The following is a 15,490-nucleotide window of genomic DNA, read 5'->3' as shown; positions in this document are numbered from 1 at the left end:
GTTACATCTAACGTGAAGACACGCAACCATGTGAAGTCTTTATTTAATTAAAATTTGGTCTGTCTGCGTTCACAGAACGGCTTCATTACAAAAAACAAACAAAAAAAAAACAGCAATAAAAATATTAATGGAGCGTAGCTTCCACTTTAAAAAATCCATTAAAAAGGGAAAAAAAAAACCAAACAAAAAAAAAAAAAAGACACTAAAGTCCCATCATAGCAGAATACACTGGCGCATCTGTAAACAAAACAAAAGTGGAAATCAGTTAGACATATTTCACATAGTAATTTACAAAACATTATGGCGACTCCTGCTACCGTCATTTATATGTGCAGAAATCTATAACTGGTACACATTTTGCATTATTGCTCTAAACACAAAGGTGTCCACACAAAAAAGTATATTGAGCAGATGTGCTTGTGCTAATCACCTTCACTTCGATTAGATCATGGAAAAGCAACTTTGCACAGGCTATACTTTGTGATTTACAGCATATGCGTTTAGGAGATTAGATTAGCAATGATCCAGTAAACTACTACTCAGTAGTCTACCAGTGTCTGACCCACATATCAACAGAATGAAAACCCAAGTGTTATAAATCACATTCGGATGCATAAAGCAGAGCGGACCGTAACATACACTTCAGATTGTTATTTTAAATGCCATGGCCTGCATGCACAGGTAATGTCTAGTCAACATTATTAGGTCAGTAAGGAAAGTATAAGTATTAACAGTTGTCTGTTCAATAGAAGTATCATGTGTTAGGTCGGTTAAAGCAAGTGAGCGCCAGTCACTGAGTAGAGGAAGGGTCATCATTGCGGTCGGCGTCAAGGAGAATCTCATTGATTTTACTTTTTGGGCTGTTCTGATTCTCTGGCTCCGGAACTTTCCAGTCCATCTTACGTCCCTTTTCATACAGCCCTTTTAGAACCTTGCGGAAATTTTCTGGCTCTGTTCCATTCCGGCTCAGCTCCAGGTACTTGCGATATAGCTGCAGAGCAGTCCGTGCATCCTCTATGCTGTCATGTGTCTCCCCTTGGATTTTAAGGTCTATAAAAAAAATAAAAATAAAATATCCAAATACACTGAACTAACAGTACAAACTGTTACAAAAAGCTCAAGTAAAACGGGGGGAATAGAAGTAGGCAAACGTAAGAGTAAGAAGATGTGAACAAGAGAAAACATTTCAGTAGACTGAGGAATACAAATAGACACTGAAGCCAGGACATAACAGAAATATGCATAACTTGTTTAAACCAAGATAAAGCAAACACGATCCAAGCACAAAACCTTACCAAGGAAGTACCAGGCCAAGTAACGAAGAGAAATCATCCTCTTGCGTGGAATGTGAAACAAATACACTGTGTCGATCACCTGGTCTTTTGGCACCTGACAGGACAGATTGAGAGCAGTTCATCATACAGAACATCAAGTATAGGATAGGATTATTTTTTTTTTTATTTTTTTTTTTAACGTAATGAACATGCAATTTGTCATACCATCAGGTTTATCACTCTAAAGTCTTTCTGCAGTCCATGTCCAACAAACTTGACCCCCACATCAATTAGGAATCTTAACTTTAGGTAGGTAGATTTGAGGGTTGTCAAATGCTTGGATGAGATCTTGGCATCTAAGTCACCTGGTTTAATGCCGGAGTACTGAGTGAGGTAATCCACTACCTGCAAAAAAATGCAATGCAACACAGCAGTGAGCAAGCCTAATAAGACAGCACCATGACTATGCTTTAATTTACCGTATTGGCTTGATTATAGGCCGCACCCTAAAGGTTTGGTGCTATTTTAAAGAAAAATGTAATAGCCATTTTAAGGTCCCCCCTTAATCCATAATACACCTTACTTATAGATATGCAACTCTGCCCCCCAGATATGCACCCTGCTCCCCAGAAATGCCACCCCCCCCCCAGACTCCCTGGTGTCTAGCGGGGCCGGCCGGTGGACGTCTGCGCAATGCACTTAGACAACCTCCGCTGCCGGCACTTCCGCCGGGGCTTCTATGGTGGAGGACCAGAAGGGTGCACTAAACCCTAAATATAGGCCACACCCCCACTTTAAGTGCGGCCTATACTCAGGCAAATACAGTATTTCATATGTTAATTTAATATTCAATGTCCAACTTTCGCTCGTACCTAGGAGTAGCAACTCACCTGTTCCTGTGTGGAGATGTAGTCATCAATAAATGGTACTCCCTCATTTGGTCCTTGGCCCCTAACGCAGGTGATCCGTGCCACAGACATTTGACTGGGTTTTATGGTGGACTTTGTACCATCGCTTCGAAGTTCAGCTTCCTCCTACGGTTAATGAAAGAGACAAAAGTTGGTCTAGGTGGATGGACCCCATGCAGTTCAGGAAACAAGATCTGAGCTTTACAGATTAAATGAAGCACCTCCAGATAGGCTTTCCAAATTAGCACATTATTAATTTGACTAAAGAAGGTGGTACATAAATGGAACAGCCTACAATTGGTAGAGGCCAATGCAATGAGGGAATGTACACTAGCATGGGATATGGCCCGAGTCCCTACATCAAGAAAAAATGGGCAGACTAAATGGTTCTCATCTGCTGTCAGATTCTATGTTTACTGTCACATGAAATAACATTTTCTACTGTTTTCACAATTAAATGAAACGTGTACCTGATTAAGTGTAACAAATTCCGCATCAAGCCCCACCAGCTCCCCTGCCTGCGGCATCTCATTTAGTAATAGTGGAATAAACGTGGCATGACATTTCCGTTGTTTCCTAGCAAGAGAAGCCTCTGCCAGCAACACACTTGCTTCTATTGGGTTTTTAACTGAAAACGAAACGCACAATTACAGATGGCACAAGATAAATAAAAGACCAAGAGGGACTGTACACTGGCCAGGCCTCATTCTGCTTGTATCACACACATGCCAAAATCCACATCTTACTTGTCAAGTTGTACTTTGAATTCAGATTTCGTTTGGCATAGAATAAAATTGTTGGGACTTTCCAAGACATGTCAAACTGTGCAGCTTCACACTGGAAAAGAGGACAAGCTTAGATTCAGTAATTTATAAATAACAAATACACTTTAAAACAAAACCTACTGTAAAAAAAAAAGCTTACCTTATCCACTGGTTCTATGAGAAAATCATTAAAAAGGTACCACTGCTGGTGTGTAACACCCTAGTAAAGAAAGTCAAGTCTGTTAGTACTGCAGGGTAAGAAACATGTGTAGGTAATTTAAGTAAAATGTAAGTATTGGGATAAAATAAGACACAGGCACACATTATGAAATAAACCACAGATGGAAACCATCTACAACAGAAGATTACCTGTTTATTGTATCAAAAATCATTATGATCTACGCTACAATATGGCAGGCATTAGAAAGAAATCTCATAAGTGACATCACTAAATGGTAGCAATATAAAAAGTCTGTATTATATTTATAATAATTCTAGTATTTATAAATGAAAGAATGAGAGAAATTCCTAGAGTAAAGAAAACAAATCTAGCAACGCTAATCTAACAGAACAGGATCACCACTCCCACCTCTTTCCTTTGGTGGTAGGTCTCTCCCACTTTGATGTGCGCCACAAGACTGCCACCGGTGCGTGGATCCAGGATATGAACAACGGTTGCCATAAGGTCATACACATTTGTTGCTTCATCCGTGTCTTCCTCTGACTGGCTTGGCTGCGTATTAAAATAAACACGGAATTTCTTTATTTTGGCTGTAAAATGTGAATTTGCTTCTAAAGAACAAAAAAGCATAGCCTACACCGAGGTCGTTTTGCATTACCCATACAGCAAGATATAAAATGTGAAACAAATAAGCCTGACTCGGCTGTAGACAAGAAACTTTTCTTTTCCAGCCTATATACACCTCATGAATGAAACTCACAGCCGGCATAGTACATGTTGGAACAATGTGTTTTGCGCCACTTGATTCACTACTCACCTCCTCAGCCTCTGTACAGTTCAGAACCTCAAGCTCTTTGTTTTTTGAAAGTTTCATCTTGAGAGAGTAAGGAATCCAAACATTACGAAGTTCTTCAACTGAAGGGATGAAAGGTGCTGATGCATCAGGACCAGGTTCACCCCTACCCAGTAGAGAAGACAGGCTATGACATCAGAACCAATGTTTCATTGCACACAAGAGCTACTACAAGCTCATATGTGTACTCGCTAAATAGGGAGTTTGCAGGCAAGTACAAACATTTATCATCATAAACTTTACTATGCACTATGAAGGTCCAAACCATGGCGTTCCCTGTACCTAAAGCGCAAAGCAAGCCCACCATAAGGCATAGCTAGCCTACTAGGAACTTTCAAGTTCTCACTGATTTAACTATTCATAATACAGGATCAGCTTGGCACTTTGGCAGCAAAAGCTGGGGTTGCTCTTCACAACGCGTAGTTCAACAGGTGAAGTTAAATGTCAATCTTTAGTCCACCTCACATTTTTGTATAAAATGTCTCTAGGAGACCAGAACTTGTCTTTTCTGAGGCTACATCTTGGAACCTTCTGCTTACTCTCAAAAGCAGAACATGTTACTTTTCACATGTGACTTACTGTAAGACTTGCCATCAACTTGAGAACATCATGAGCAATTTTACAGATAAAATGACATCATAAAATGGGTTATGCAATGGGTACCCACCATTGTCCTATGCTGGGCTCCTTGGGAGGGGGAGGAGGAAACATTAACTCCGCTTTTCTCAAGGCTTTTTTAAAAGCATACTGAAAAGAAAATATATATACAAATTATCAAAATCCTTGTAAGTTATAATAGGCTGTGGATTCAAAAAGGGACCCCAGTGGTGGGGTTGTTTTGCAGGTCCATAAATCTACTTTATTAAACACACTTTGAATTCTATATTTTATTTCAAAGTTTTAAACACTAAAGAACATCTTTTACCAATTTGGTCCACTATTGGTCTTCCATGTTATTTAAAAAGACCAAAATTTGAGTACAAGTGGTCAAGACAATTTTCAAAGTTCTGCTATAGTTATGTGTAGGTTTCTGGCCTATAGGAAGAGCTACATTTTTTCCAGGTATTCATAGATACCTAGTGCAAGGTAAATCATGCATAACATTTTTATCTCTCATAACAAATAATGAAAGTAACAAAATGTTCTCATAAGCCATGACCCTCAACTAATGGAATATAGGAATCCCATGCAGAAGGCTGCACACAAGCACCACAATAATACTACAGGAAATACACATTTACATTAACAACATCTTTTTTCACACCACTGTCGCCACCAAAGATTTCCCTTGTAATCAGCCCATGGAGTAGTGGTGCACCAGGCAGCTTGATCACCCAACAGGAGATTTGTCCCTTACTTTGCAGAAGAAGGGCAGCTGTCCCACTCAACCTACCACTCCATGCCAGAACACAGCACAGGGTACAGCTCTAGTAGACTGAAATCATTGTTTCTTCCACTTGATACAAGTTTTACCATAATATGAAGGCATTTAGTGTCTAACACCACCAAAGTGAACTTTATTTGTCAATGTTTCCATGTGATAAGAATCTTAATACACACTTAAATTCTTGCAACCACCACTTACCTCTGCTTGCACCCTCCAGAATTCTGCCTCCTTTGAGCTGTTTACCTCACAGTTTATAACAAGAACATCAGGAAGACAGCGAATGTTACGGGTCTGAACCTACGAGAACATAAGATAGCCACATGTCAGCGCAACAGATCCCTGACAAACTTCAGCTTATTTGCTTGTGCAATGTGAACTAGACAGAAAAAAGGAAATTCATTTTGCCTGTCAGAAAAAGCTTTTTTTGAATTAAAGTGGATTTAAGACTGGATTTTTATTCTCTTTTTATAAGAATCAGTGAAAATGCATGTGTATGTCACTGATCCCCCCCCATCTTCCAGTGAAATAAGTGCTTTACAAAAAAAATAAAAATGCATGCTTTAGTTTACTAATTTCAGTCCCTACCCATCTACCTCTAATGAAACCAGGAAGCATTAGTATATAAACATATTGGAGAGCACACGATCGCATGCATGCCAGCAAAACATCAGTGCTTAGACAGTATACACGTGACTGACTGCTGCTATTCCAATTCATTTCAGCTGGAGCTCAGATCTCAATAACTAGAATTAAAGTTCTATTAAGCCTGAGCGAGAAGCATACAGCCCATGCTCCCATCTTTCAGTAGAGGCAGCTTCGAAGAGACTTGAACGGTTGAAATATGTTCTCTGGAGTGATGATTCACTCTTTATCGTCTGATGGAGGATTCTGGATTTGGCAGATGCCTGGAGAATGCATACTACTTACTGTAAAGTTTCCAGGAGAAGCATCCACTCCACATTTTAAAAGAGCTCTATTAATAGTCTATGTGGAACAGCACTTCATAGGACGTCTCATTCAAAGCCATTCTGAATGAGCATGTGATAAGGGCATAGTGTTTCCTCATTAACATGCAAACTACTGAAGACTTTCCCAGGGTTTATATGCTTAACAAACCTTTCATCGTTTGCAGTTGCTATTAGTTCTTGTTGAGTATTTAAACTATAGTCTTACATATAATTAACTAAGAAACTACAATGCTGCATTTACATTCAACAATATAAGTCAGTCTTATTTTCACTCAAATCTTAAATCTTATTTTTCACTTAAATCTATTGATTTTAAAGGGAAATGTCTCACGCAGCCTCACCAACAGTACTTACCTTTAGAAGAAGCTGCAGACCCAATGCTGCAGCCGAGTATCAGGAAAGTGCACTCACTGAAATCAATGAGAGGGCACATGCACACAGGAGGTCTCTTCAGACCCCCCCTCTGAAACCATCAAACCAACGCTGGAGCTGACTAGTGGCAAGTAAATCACGTAGCAGGAGGTGTGTTCGGTTCAACACACTATATAACTGGGAAATGTGGGAAATCCATATGTATTTGCGACACTGAATGCAGGGAAATGTAAAGAGATCACTCAGCTATTTTAAGCAATAAAGTGCATTTGATTCCTGGAGTTTCCCTTTAAATTTATTATTTATCCCCCCCATGAGCTCTTTAAAAACCCTAGCTCATCTAATGACTCCTACGATAAGGAAAACAAGCGCTCCCTCCCAAAATATAATCTGTAAATTAAGAATATATGGGACCAATGGTTATTTCCCTAGGCACCATAATATTATATGGACCCCTGCTATCCTGTATTTACCGTGGGCTGATACTTTTCACAATTCTCACACCAGGCTTGTGTATTCTGCTCAAGACAAATGCTTCTTCTGAGCACCTCCACAAACTCAGTGTCCTGGGGGGCTTTATCTAAGGGTTAACACACACAAAAAAAAACTTTAGGGGATACAAAAAAAAAACAAACAAAAACAGATAAAAGATGACAAACTGACAATTATCTTGGGGTGGTTATTACTGTAATAGGTTTCAAAAGTCAATCTAGAATCTCATCCACTAAACAGAAAAGTATATTTAAATTCTACACACCGTTATTGTGGAGGTCTGGGTAGTACAAGGTGAAAAGAAGAGTTGTAGAAACACGCACTGTTTCTTTGCCACACCGGCACATGCTGCAGTTTTCTACTTCACATCCGAACAGTTGACCGATTACAGAGCCTCCTGGAGATGCAAACGAGCTGGAGGGACACAGACGCCAGAACATCAGCATCAGTTAAGGAAGTGGTGAGACAATCAACATTCAATGCTAACAAGCCCCTTTATAGGATCAGAAAAAGCAGGAATTTCTTTTACATTTTCTTACATGTATGTATGTATGTATGTATGTATGTATGTATGTATGTATATATATATCTCCATCCAACAGAAAGGGTGGTAGATAAATGGAAAAGCTTTCCTGCGTAAGTGGTAGAGGCAAATACAGTAAGGGTATTTAAACATGCATAGGATAGGAATAAAAATATCCCGTATCTAAGAAAAGACCAAGGACCGATTAAGGATTGAGTCCACATGAGTAAAAATGGGCAGATTAGATGGGAATTGTAAGTGGCATATCACAGGGAGGGAACGAAACGTTAAACTCCACTTACAGAAATAGACAGGGCACTGCATACCTAGTATTTCCAGCTCCTCTATAGGCTTGCGGTCCTTCAAGTTCCTGTGTCTCTTGATGAAGCTGGGTGAGAAGGAAACGGCACCAGCTCTGAATCAGGCGGCCTATATTCATTTTTCCAGTGGCTTCATCGGAATCAGCCAGAATAAGGCCAAGGGCTGCTGCCTCGGGAATGGTTCGGAATGCGCGCAAGAAATTACTGGCCTTGTGAAGAAAAGTAGAAAGCGGGTAAATAAATTTAGCATCCTCAACATACCGGTATTTTTTTTTTGATCTTGGGCAATTTTAAAGGGCAAAGGAGCTCATAGCTTTAATGTAGTAGGGTCAAGTGACATCTTACTGACAGATAAACAACAAGAACATAGTGCACACGATTTGTTTATGCTCTAAAGCGAGAGCATTTAAGGCTACTTCAGGGACGGAAGTACAAAGAGGACCTAATTAGCCGTGGAAGTATGCACATTAATACAGATCATGTTACTCGTAGGGTATAAAGTGACTAAATGTGTATCTCCTGTTTTTGCACAATAATAAGAAATTGGAATGCTGTATAGGGCTTATCAGTCCTTCTAGACTGCCGTCGCACGTGCTATGACCTTACCTGGCAGGGGTCACCCCGTGACAAATCCAACATGTGGAACAGGAAGCCCAATTCACAGCTTAGACAGAACTCTTTTTGGCAGAGGTGGTTTTGGACCAGGCGCCGGACCGGTTCCAGCAGATACATCACCTGGAAAGTGAAGCCCAACCAGGATTAAATGATGTAGGATCCGTGCTGCACTACAATATGGCCAGCCAGCAAACATGCACTTGCCAAACTACATACCTGTATCATGCAGTTGCAGTAGGCATTAGGAATGTGAGGCTCTAGCCCTGCAAACAAGGTTTTGTTGTAGTGTTTAAAGTCAAAGTCTTCAAGTCCAAGCTTTGAATACTTAATGGTTACCTGCAAAAATAAAACAATTTTAATCATTCAGCAGTTTGTGAAACATTCTTTTAAAACACAATAGGATGTTTTCAATTCACGCAACTCCCCCTCTTGCCCCCACTAAAAAAAAATGAAGGTTTAAAAAGCAGCCACCTGAAAAATTGCACTTACCTTTCGGTACTTTTTTGGGACCATATAAAGATGAGGTTCCTCCTCTCGCCCGATTGGAGATTCTGGAACTTGGCTAAAGTTGTCATATTCACTATCCAGTTGATATGGTACCTGAAGGTACGGTTAAATAATGCAGGATTCACCCAATCAATGCTTGCCTAGCACTTAATACAGAAATCAAAAAACTATCACCAACGTATTGCTGCTGTTTCATTTAACCAGGTCAGTTGTGAGGTTATGCTATGACCATATTGATTCAAAGATTGGACTGGAAGACTGCATTATGAGAAACAAGTCTAACATACAGTGTAACATTCAGAGTAACCAGGAAAAAATCCTTAAAATAAGTGCCTTAGATGCCTTGCATTTTATAGCGCACTATAGCCATTTAGTAGTTATGCAATAATATATTAATAGAAGAAAATTGCATCTTACAACATGACGTTAGTTCATCCTTCATTTAAAGTGGGTAGCATTAAAATATGAGAATGATATCAGTAAAGATTTTTTGCAGCAGAGCAACATTTTGTAGGATGTATCAATCACTACAACACCTAGCAGCATTCTATAGGGAAATAACACAATGACAGCATAGCCAGAGAGAGATTTTACCAATGCACCTGCTTTACGATACATTTAGGGCCATACTGAAAAGGCATGTCCAATGTATAAAATAATCTGCGGTCACATTTAATGCAACGACGACTGAAATATAGTACATTGACAAATTTGGAATATTGAACCTGGATGAAAATAAGTTTGGGTTTCTGTGCTTAGAAAAATAATCAGACTAGAACAAAATCAACGATGCCACTGCAATGCACTCACCTGGTTCCGAAGTTTTGTTCTAGGGTTGGGAGAGTAACCAATAAAGCCAACTTGCTTCATGTTGCGCAAGATCTCAGGGTCTACTTGAGGAGCACGTCTAAATGGGGTGGGGGCAAGGATAAGAAAGCAGGATTGATATTCAGTCCCAGCTGTTTGGAAGTCAGAATGTTATACCAACAAGAACCAGAAATAGTACATATTGTTATAGTTAGAATTAGAATTCTCATAAAAAATTTATAGCCCTTGCAGAGACAGAGTGTAATTTTCTGGAAGTATACCAGTCTAGGGTACAAGCAGTACAAGACTGGCCAAAATTTTACAGAAAAAAATAAATAAAAATAAAAATATTTACGGGTTTACAAGGTACAAAACAAAGAAATTCAAACTGTATGTATAATAATCAACAGTGTTTGGCAAGCTATATACGTAATAACTTCATTAGCCATCACCTACGCTTAAAATATGACAGCATTTACGAAGCCACCTCCTAACTGGCTTTATTTATCTATTTATGCCACATCTTTGCAAAAAGCAGACAGAAGGTAGTAAAAATAAAACCCCAGGTAGTAGAAATAATTTTGATTACAAATTTCTCTTGGAGAGAACTATGAGTAAAAAAAATAATCACAGAGTTGAACCAAGTTAGCCACAGAAAGAAGAAATGCAAAGGACGGCACCTTTACTTGCTAACTGAAGTATATGTTTCTTTAGGCATAATATCTGAATAACCTACCTAAGGGAGGATTCTTGGATTAACAGGAGAAAGTTTGCAAGTTTGGACTTTTGGAGTTTTTTTGTTTACCTAGGAGCTGGAGTACAGTTAGCAGCAGGCCAATCTGAGAGAAGGGTCTCGTTGATCAGAGGCATAGGAATAAGCGAGAGTGGTAGAAGATCCTGTGTCCAGTCCAGGTGTGGTAGGTTGTCCACCATGCAGGGTAATGCAAATTCTGAGTCACGAGAGTATGTGTTGAAAGTTGCATCAGGCGTGGCTGACCAAAGGTGAACACAACCATCAGAGTCTCCAAAAGCAAACACCTGCTTACTAGAGGAGACATCAAATGACATAATAGCTTGGCTTACAGTACTGACATGGAAGATGTCTGCAGGACTGGCAAGACCAGTGGGCTCACAGAACTGGCATTGACCTGTTGAAGGAGAATAGAGTAAATATGGCTATAAAAAGTATCTTAATAAAAAATACTTCATGTTCAATGTATTATACCATCATTAAAAGGTTGTACTTAATGTTTCATGTATTGCAGGAATTCTTATTTATAGTGTTAGCACTTGGCTTACCCCGTTGCGAGATGATTGCTAGTCGAGAAGTGTAAGTTGGAACAAAGCGCAGAAAAAGAGGGTCCACGTGGACTTGAAGAGGAGTGATAGCCCGCATCATGCGTAGATCATATACTTTCAGGAAACGGTCACAAGTCAGTACATTCATGCGACTTGAGAAACCACAGGTTACCACAAGGTTTCCATGAACATCAAAATCAGACAAGCTTCCAGAATAGGCATCAAACTCATGTTCCACGTTGAACGTGCGAAGATCCCGTAGGGATAACTAGACGGCAAGTGTAAATAACAGAATATTAGTGCACTAGAAACACACTCACCTTTAAATATTGAGAAAATGGAAGAACTAGTCAGGACAACATTATGACATGAGGTAGAGGGGGAAAAGGATAATATAACAAATTAAAATCAAACCATCAGGTTTCAAAATCCTCCCATGGCGATGTTATGGTTGATATAACGGAATCTAATAGAAACTAGTCCCTAAACTGGTAAAAGATGCTCATGCACACACAAACACATATTCCGGATTGCAGAAGTGCACAAGAACATACTAAGGATTTACTTAAATTGTGTGAAATCAAGCTGAAAAGTCACATCTTGCAAGATTACCGGGACACACAAAATGTAACAGTCGATACCTTTCCTGACGAGTGGCCACAGAAAAAGAAGCGATTGGACTGCCTCATGACTGTAATTCCAGGAACCTCTGTTGTATACTAGAATATACCAACAAGAATCATGAGCTCTAGACTTGAAAGTAGTAAAGTAAAACAACTAAAGCCTAAGTTATGATACATTACAGCGTCACAGCAAATTTGTGATTTTATGTCTACATTGTATGAGAGTTGATAATATACTCAGGGAGTGAACTTTTTATCTATCTAGGTGAGATGTAAAAAGGATAGTTTGTGGTTTTCAAACCGATGATTTAAGTTTTCGGGCAGAACACGAAACAAAATAATTTTAATACATGAAGGTGACGAAAAGCAGAGCCAAGTCTAGTGCTTCCCTCTACACACTTAAAATAAAATAAAAAAATAACCCACAGAAACAAATGTAAGTTGCAATGAAATTAACAGGTATACTATAGAGATTGTTATAAAGGGATCTAAAACAGGGAATGTCACTGTACCGCACTTCATTTATATCAAAACAGTAATTACCATCACACTCCGGGAAATCTTCATAAACCGCCCCCCCTCGCTTTTTAATTTTTTTTACCCTTTGAGTCTCCTGCACCGTATTCAGGTCCAGCTGTATCACATGGCTTTGCATGCCTCCCATAAGCAGGGTGCTGTTGTCTGTGAGCAGGAGGCTGTGGTTGTCCACACTTTCATCCATCCTAGAAAGGAGTGTTAAAAAAACCCACAGCAGTTATGCATCTAGAAGGGAAAGTTCTAGTCCATAAAAATACAGGCCAATAAGCACACATGCGCAATCACAGGTAAATTCAATTTGACTCACAGAAACTTGAATTGTTTCTGCAATTAAAACTGGAATAAAAAAAGTTACCAACTCACAGGTAGTCAAAAATAATAAGCCCCCCACGAGTCATATACTTCAGATTGTTTTTGGTGAGGAACATAATCCCAGACTCTAAACTTTGAATCTGGCGGATGTCGTTAGAGGCATGTACTTGGAAGGAGGAGTATCTTTCAAGAGCAGGACTGAAGAACGAGGTAGCATGGCCCTGTGGAGAAAGTAATCAAAAAGGCCATTCTAATAAGAGTAATTCTATTATGTGACTCTATACACAAGACATATATATTAGAAGGGGGATGAAAAAACAACCTGTATGTGGCAGCACTTGGCAGGTTTATAATATTTAAATCTGTATAAATCATTTCATTCTTAAAATGTTTAATTATTAGAGTAACTGAAATCAATGAGAGAGCTTTTTGCACACAAGAGGTCTCATTTCAACCCCCACACAGTTTGCTGAGCCAGTGTTGGAGCTGACTGGAGGGATGTACAGTACGGTGGAGGGATGTACAGTACGGTGGAGGGATGTACAGTACGGTGGAGGGATGTACAGTACGGTGGAGGGATGTACAGTACGGTGGAGGGATGTACAGTACGGTGGAGGGATGTACAGTACGGTGGAGGGATGTACAGTACGGTGGAGGGATGTACAGTACGGTGGAGGGATGTACAGTACGGTGGAGGGATGATGCTATAGATATTTATTGTTTTCTGTTTTTGCAAAACACTTTAAGGCAATAAAACTACATTAAGGAAGTTGGGGAACATGATACTACATACATGCAAACCCAACTATTAATGTATTTAGAATGTTAGTCCCACAAGGAAGAACCAAATCAAAAATCTAACATCAGCATCATGTTTATTAATTTTAAACTCCTGTTAAGGGATAAGGTGTTTTTAACGCATATAATCAACTTAAAATTAAATATTTAACTCACTCCATGGTTGCCGACCCATAGCATTTCTTCATGGACATCAAAATGCGCAGAAGAGATGGGAACTCCAACTTCAGACACAGCACTATGAAGTTCAGAGTATATTCCATCCATGAGACCCACACTGTCTTGCACAGAGAGTCCATCCAGTCCCACCCCATCATGATCAAGCTCCACAGGCTGCAAGAGGTTGGGGTTTAAATGTGGATCAAGGACTGGGTCTAAGGGTGCATGAAGTGCAGGTGCATACTCTGCCAGGGCAGGGTCCAAGCTATCGAAATTCATGATGACATGCATATGTAGCGATGGAGAGACTAAAAACAAAGTCAAACATATAGTTAAACATTTTAGAGCTGAGATGCCGGTCTGTAATAAAGGCAATAGGCATTTCAAGCAACACCTTTCAGGTTACTAAACGGAAACCTACTGATCCATCAGCCTCGCGTTATAAAAGAACTGCTTGTCCCTGCCCCTTCCAAACTGGTGCACGTTACCGCGTCTAACACGCCATTGTGACGCTCAGATGCCAGTAATCACTCAGTGGCGAGAAACGCATTGGGAATGTGCTAAAAATGACTGTGTTTGCACACGTGGAGCAGATGTGACAGTGTTGTCTGATTGGGTATAACGCAATTTCAAACATTGGATCGATATTGAAAGGAACAACATGTCAGTTTTCCATAGCCCCATCCCCTTTTTCTCTGCAATGCTTTTAATCTGGGCACTTCTTTTCCTATAAATATCAATATTATAAATTGCCAGTGTACCACGGCTCATCCCTTAAAAAATGATTTCATCTGCTTACCCCAACTCACCTAAATAATTTTAGACTACATACATGATTTTTTAAACAGCAATTGTCCCTTTTTCAGTGACAGATGCTGTTCATTTGGCTTCCACACACACATATATATATATATATATATATATATATATATATATATATATATATATATACACACACATATTCCAAAAGCAAATAGTATCATATGTCATGTCAAATATTCACTGTAAACTACTTCAATGACCATCTCAATCTATCTCAGGCTGTAATTAATGGGAGTTGCAGTCCACTAAAGTCATCTTAAGCGTTCCAGGCAACCTATCCTAGATCTTTTCATTGAAAACAGGAACTTACCTACGAAACAGGTATTTGTCTTAATTGGACACTATCTGATCCACATGCAATGAAATGAGCAGAAAGAAAATAGATAAAGCCTTCCCATATATATATATATATATATATATATATATATATATATATATATATATATATTTATTTATTTTTTAAAAACAAGAGCTGTACTGCTACAGCTCTCTATATACCGAATTCAAAGACACAAATTATTTGCGCACTACGTTTTACTTTTATAAAAACCATATGCGTTCCCCCAACACTTCTGTCATTTTAAATGCCTTCGAATTCTAATTTAAAATGAAATAAGCCCCGTGAATACCTGTTACGAAACCATCTTGAATATATAGATAACTGGGTTACAACCTAACCCAATAATCGCAAAACATAATGACAAACAGCAGTTTGTACCAATGAAAAGACCGTAATATCCGGCTTTACCAATCAGAAGTGTGATTGGACGGGACGAGCGTAGGGAAGCTTGTTGACGGAAACACCATGCGCTTGGGTAAGGTGAGAGTACAGTACGGGAAGGCCGCGGGGCCAAACTTTATGTGTTAATGCGGGAACGCGAGAGTATCGTTAATTGTCAGCGATTTGGAATAAATCGTTTGCACTGGACAGAGGTTCGAATTCCTACTCCCTAAAGGCGTCTCAGACGT

At 39.3% G+C, this 15,490-nt stretch overlaps 1 protein-coding gene across 1 annotated transcript; it reads right to left on the bottom strand.

Annotated features, from left to right (window-relative positions):
* Positions 1-202: 202 nt before the first annotated feature.
* On the bottom strand, positions 203-13,978 carry LOC149277371 (PAN2-PAN3 deadenylation complex catalytic subunit PAN2-like). The gene is made up of 25 exons (XM_089502962.1): positions 13,697-13,978; positions 12,794-12,963; positions 12,495-12,615; positions 11,912-11,989; positions 11,271-11,538; positions 10,777-11,119; positions 9,975-10,071; positions 9,147-9,257; positions 8,874-8,993; positions 8,649-8,777; positions 8,049-8,251; positions 7,465-7,613; positions 7,181-7,287; positions 5,566-5,664; positions 4,648-4,727; positions 3,938-4,086; positions 3,536-3,666; positions 3,107-3,166; positions 2,929-3,019; positions 2,653-2,810; positions 2,165-2,308; positions 1,500-1,679; positions 1,296-1,389; positions 853-1,050; positions 203-237 (listed from the first exon to the last, which is right to left on the bottom strand). The coding sequence occupies exons 1-25, from the start codon at positions 13,976-13,978 to the stop codon at positions 203-205; spliced, it is 3,597 nt and encodes a 1,198-aa protein (XP_089359088.1).
* Between the last annotated feature and the right edge of the window lie 1,512 nt (positions 13,979-15,490).

This window comes from Sceloporus occidentalis, unplaced genomic scaffold (genome assembly GCF_023333645.1).
Source record: "Sceloporus occidentalis isolate IW3139 unplaced genomic scaffold, rSceOcc1.0.p SCAF_215, whole genome shotgun sequence".
Lineage (NCBI taxonomy): Eukaryota > Metazoa > Chordata > Lepidosauria > Squamata > Phrynosomatidae > Sceloporus > Sceloporus occidentalis.
Note: the sequence above shows the minus strand (reverse complement) of the source record. Positions and strands in the feature narration are given on the sequence as shown.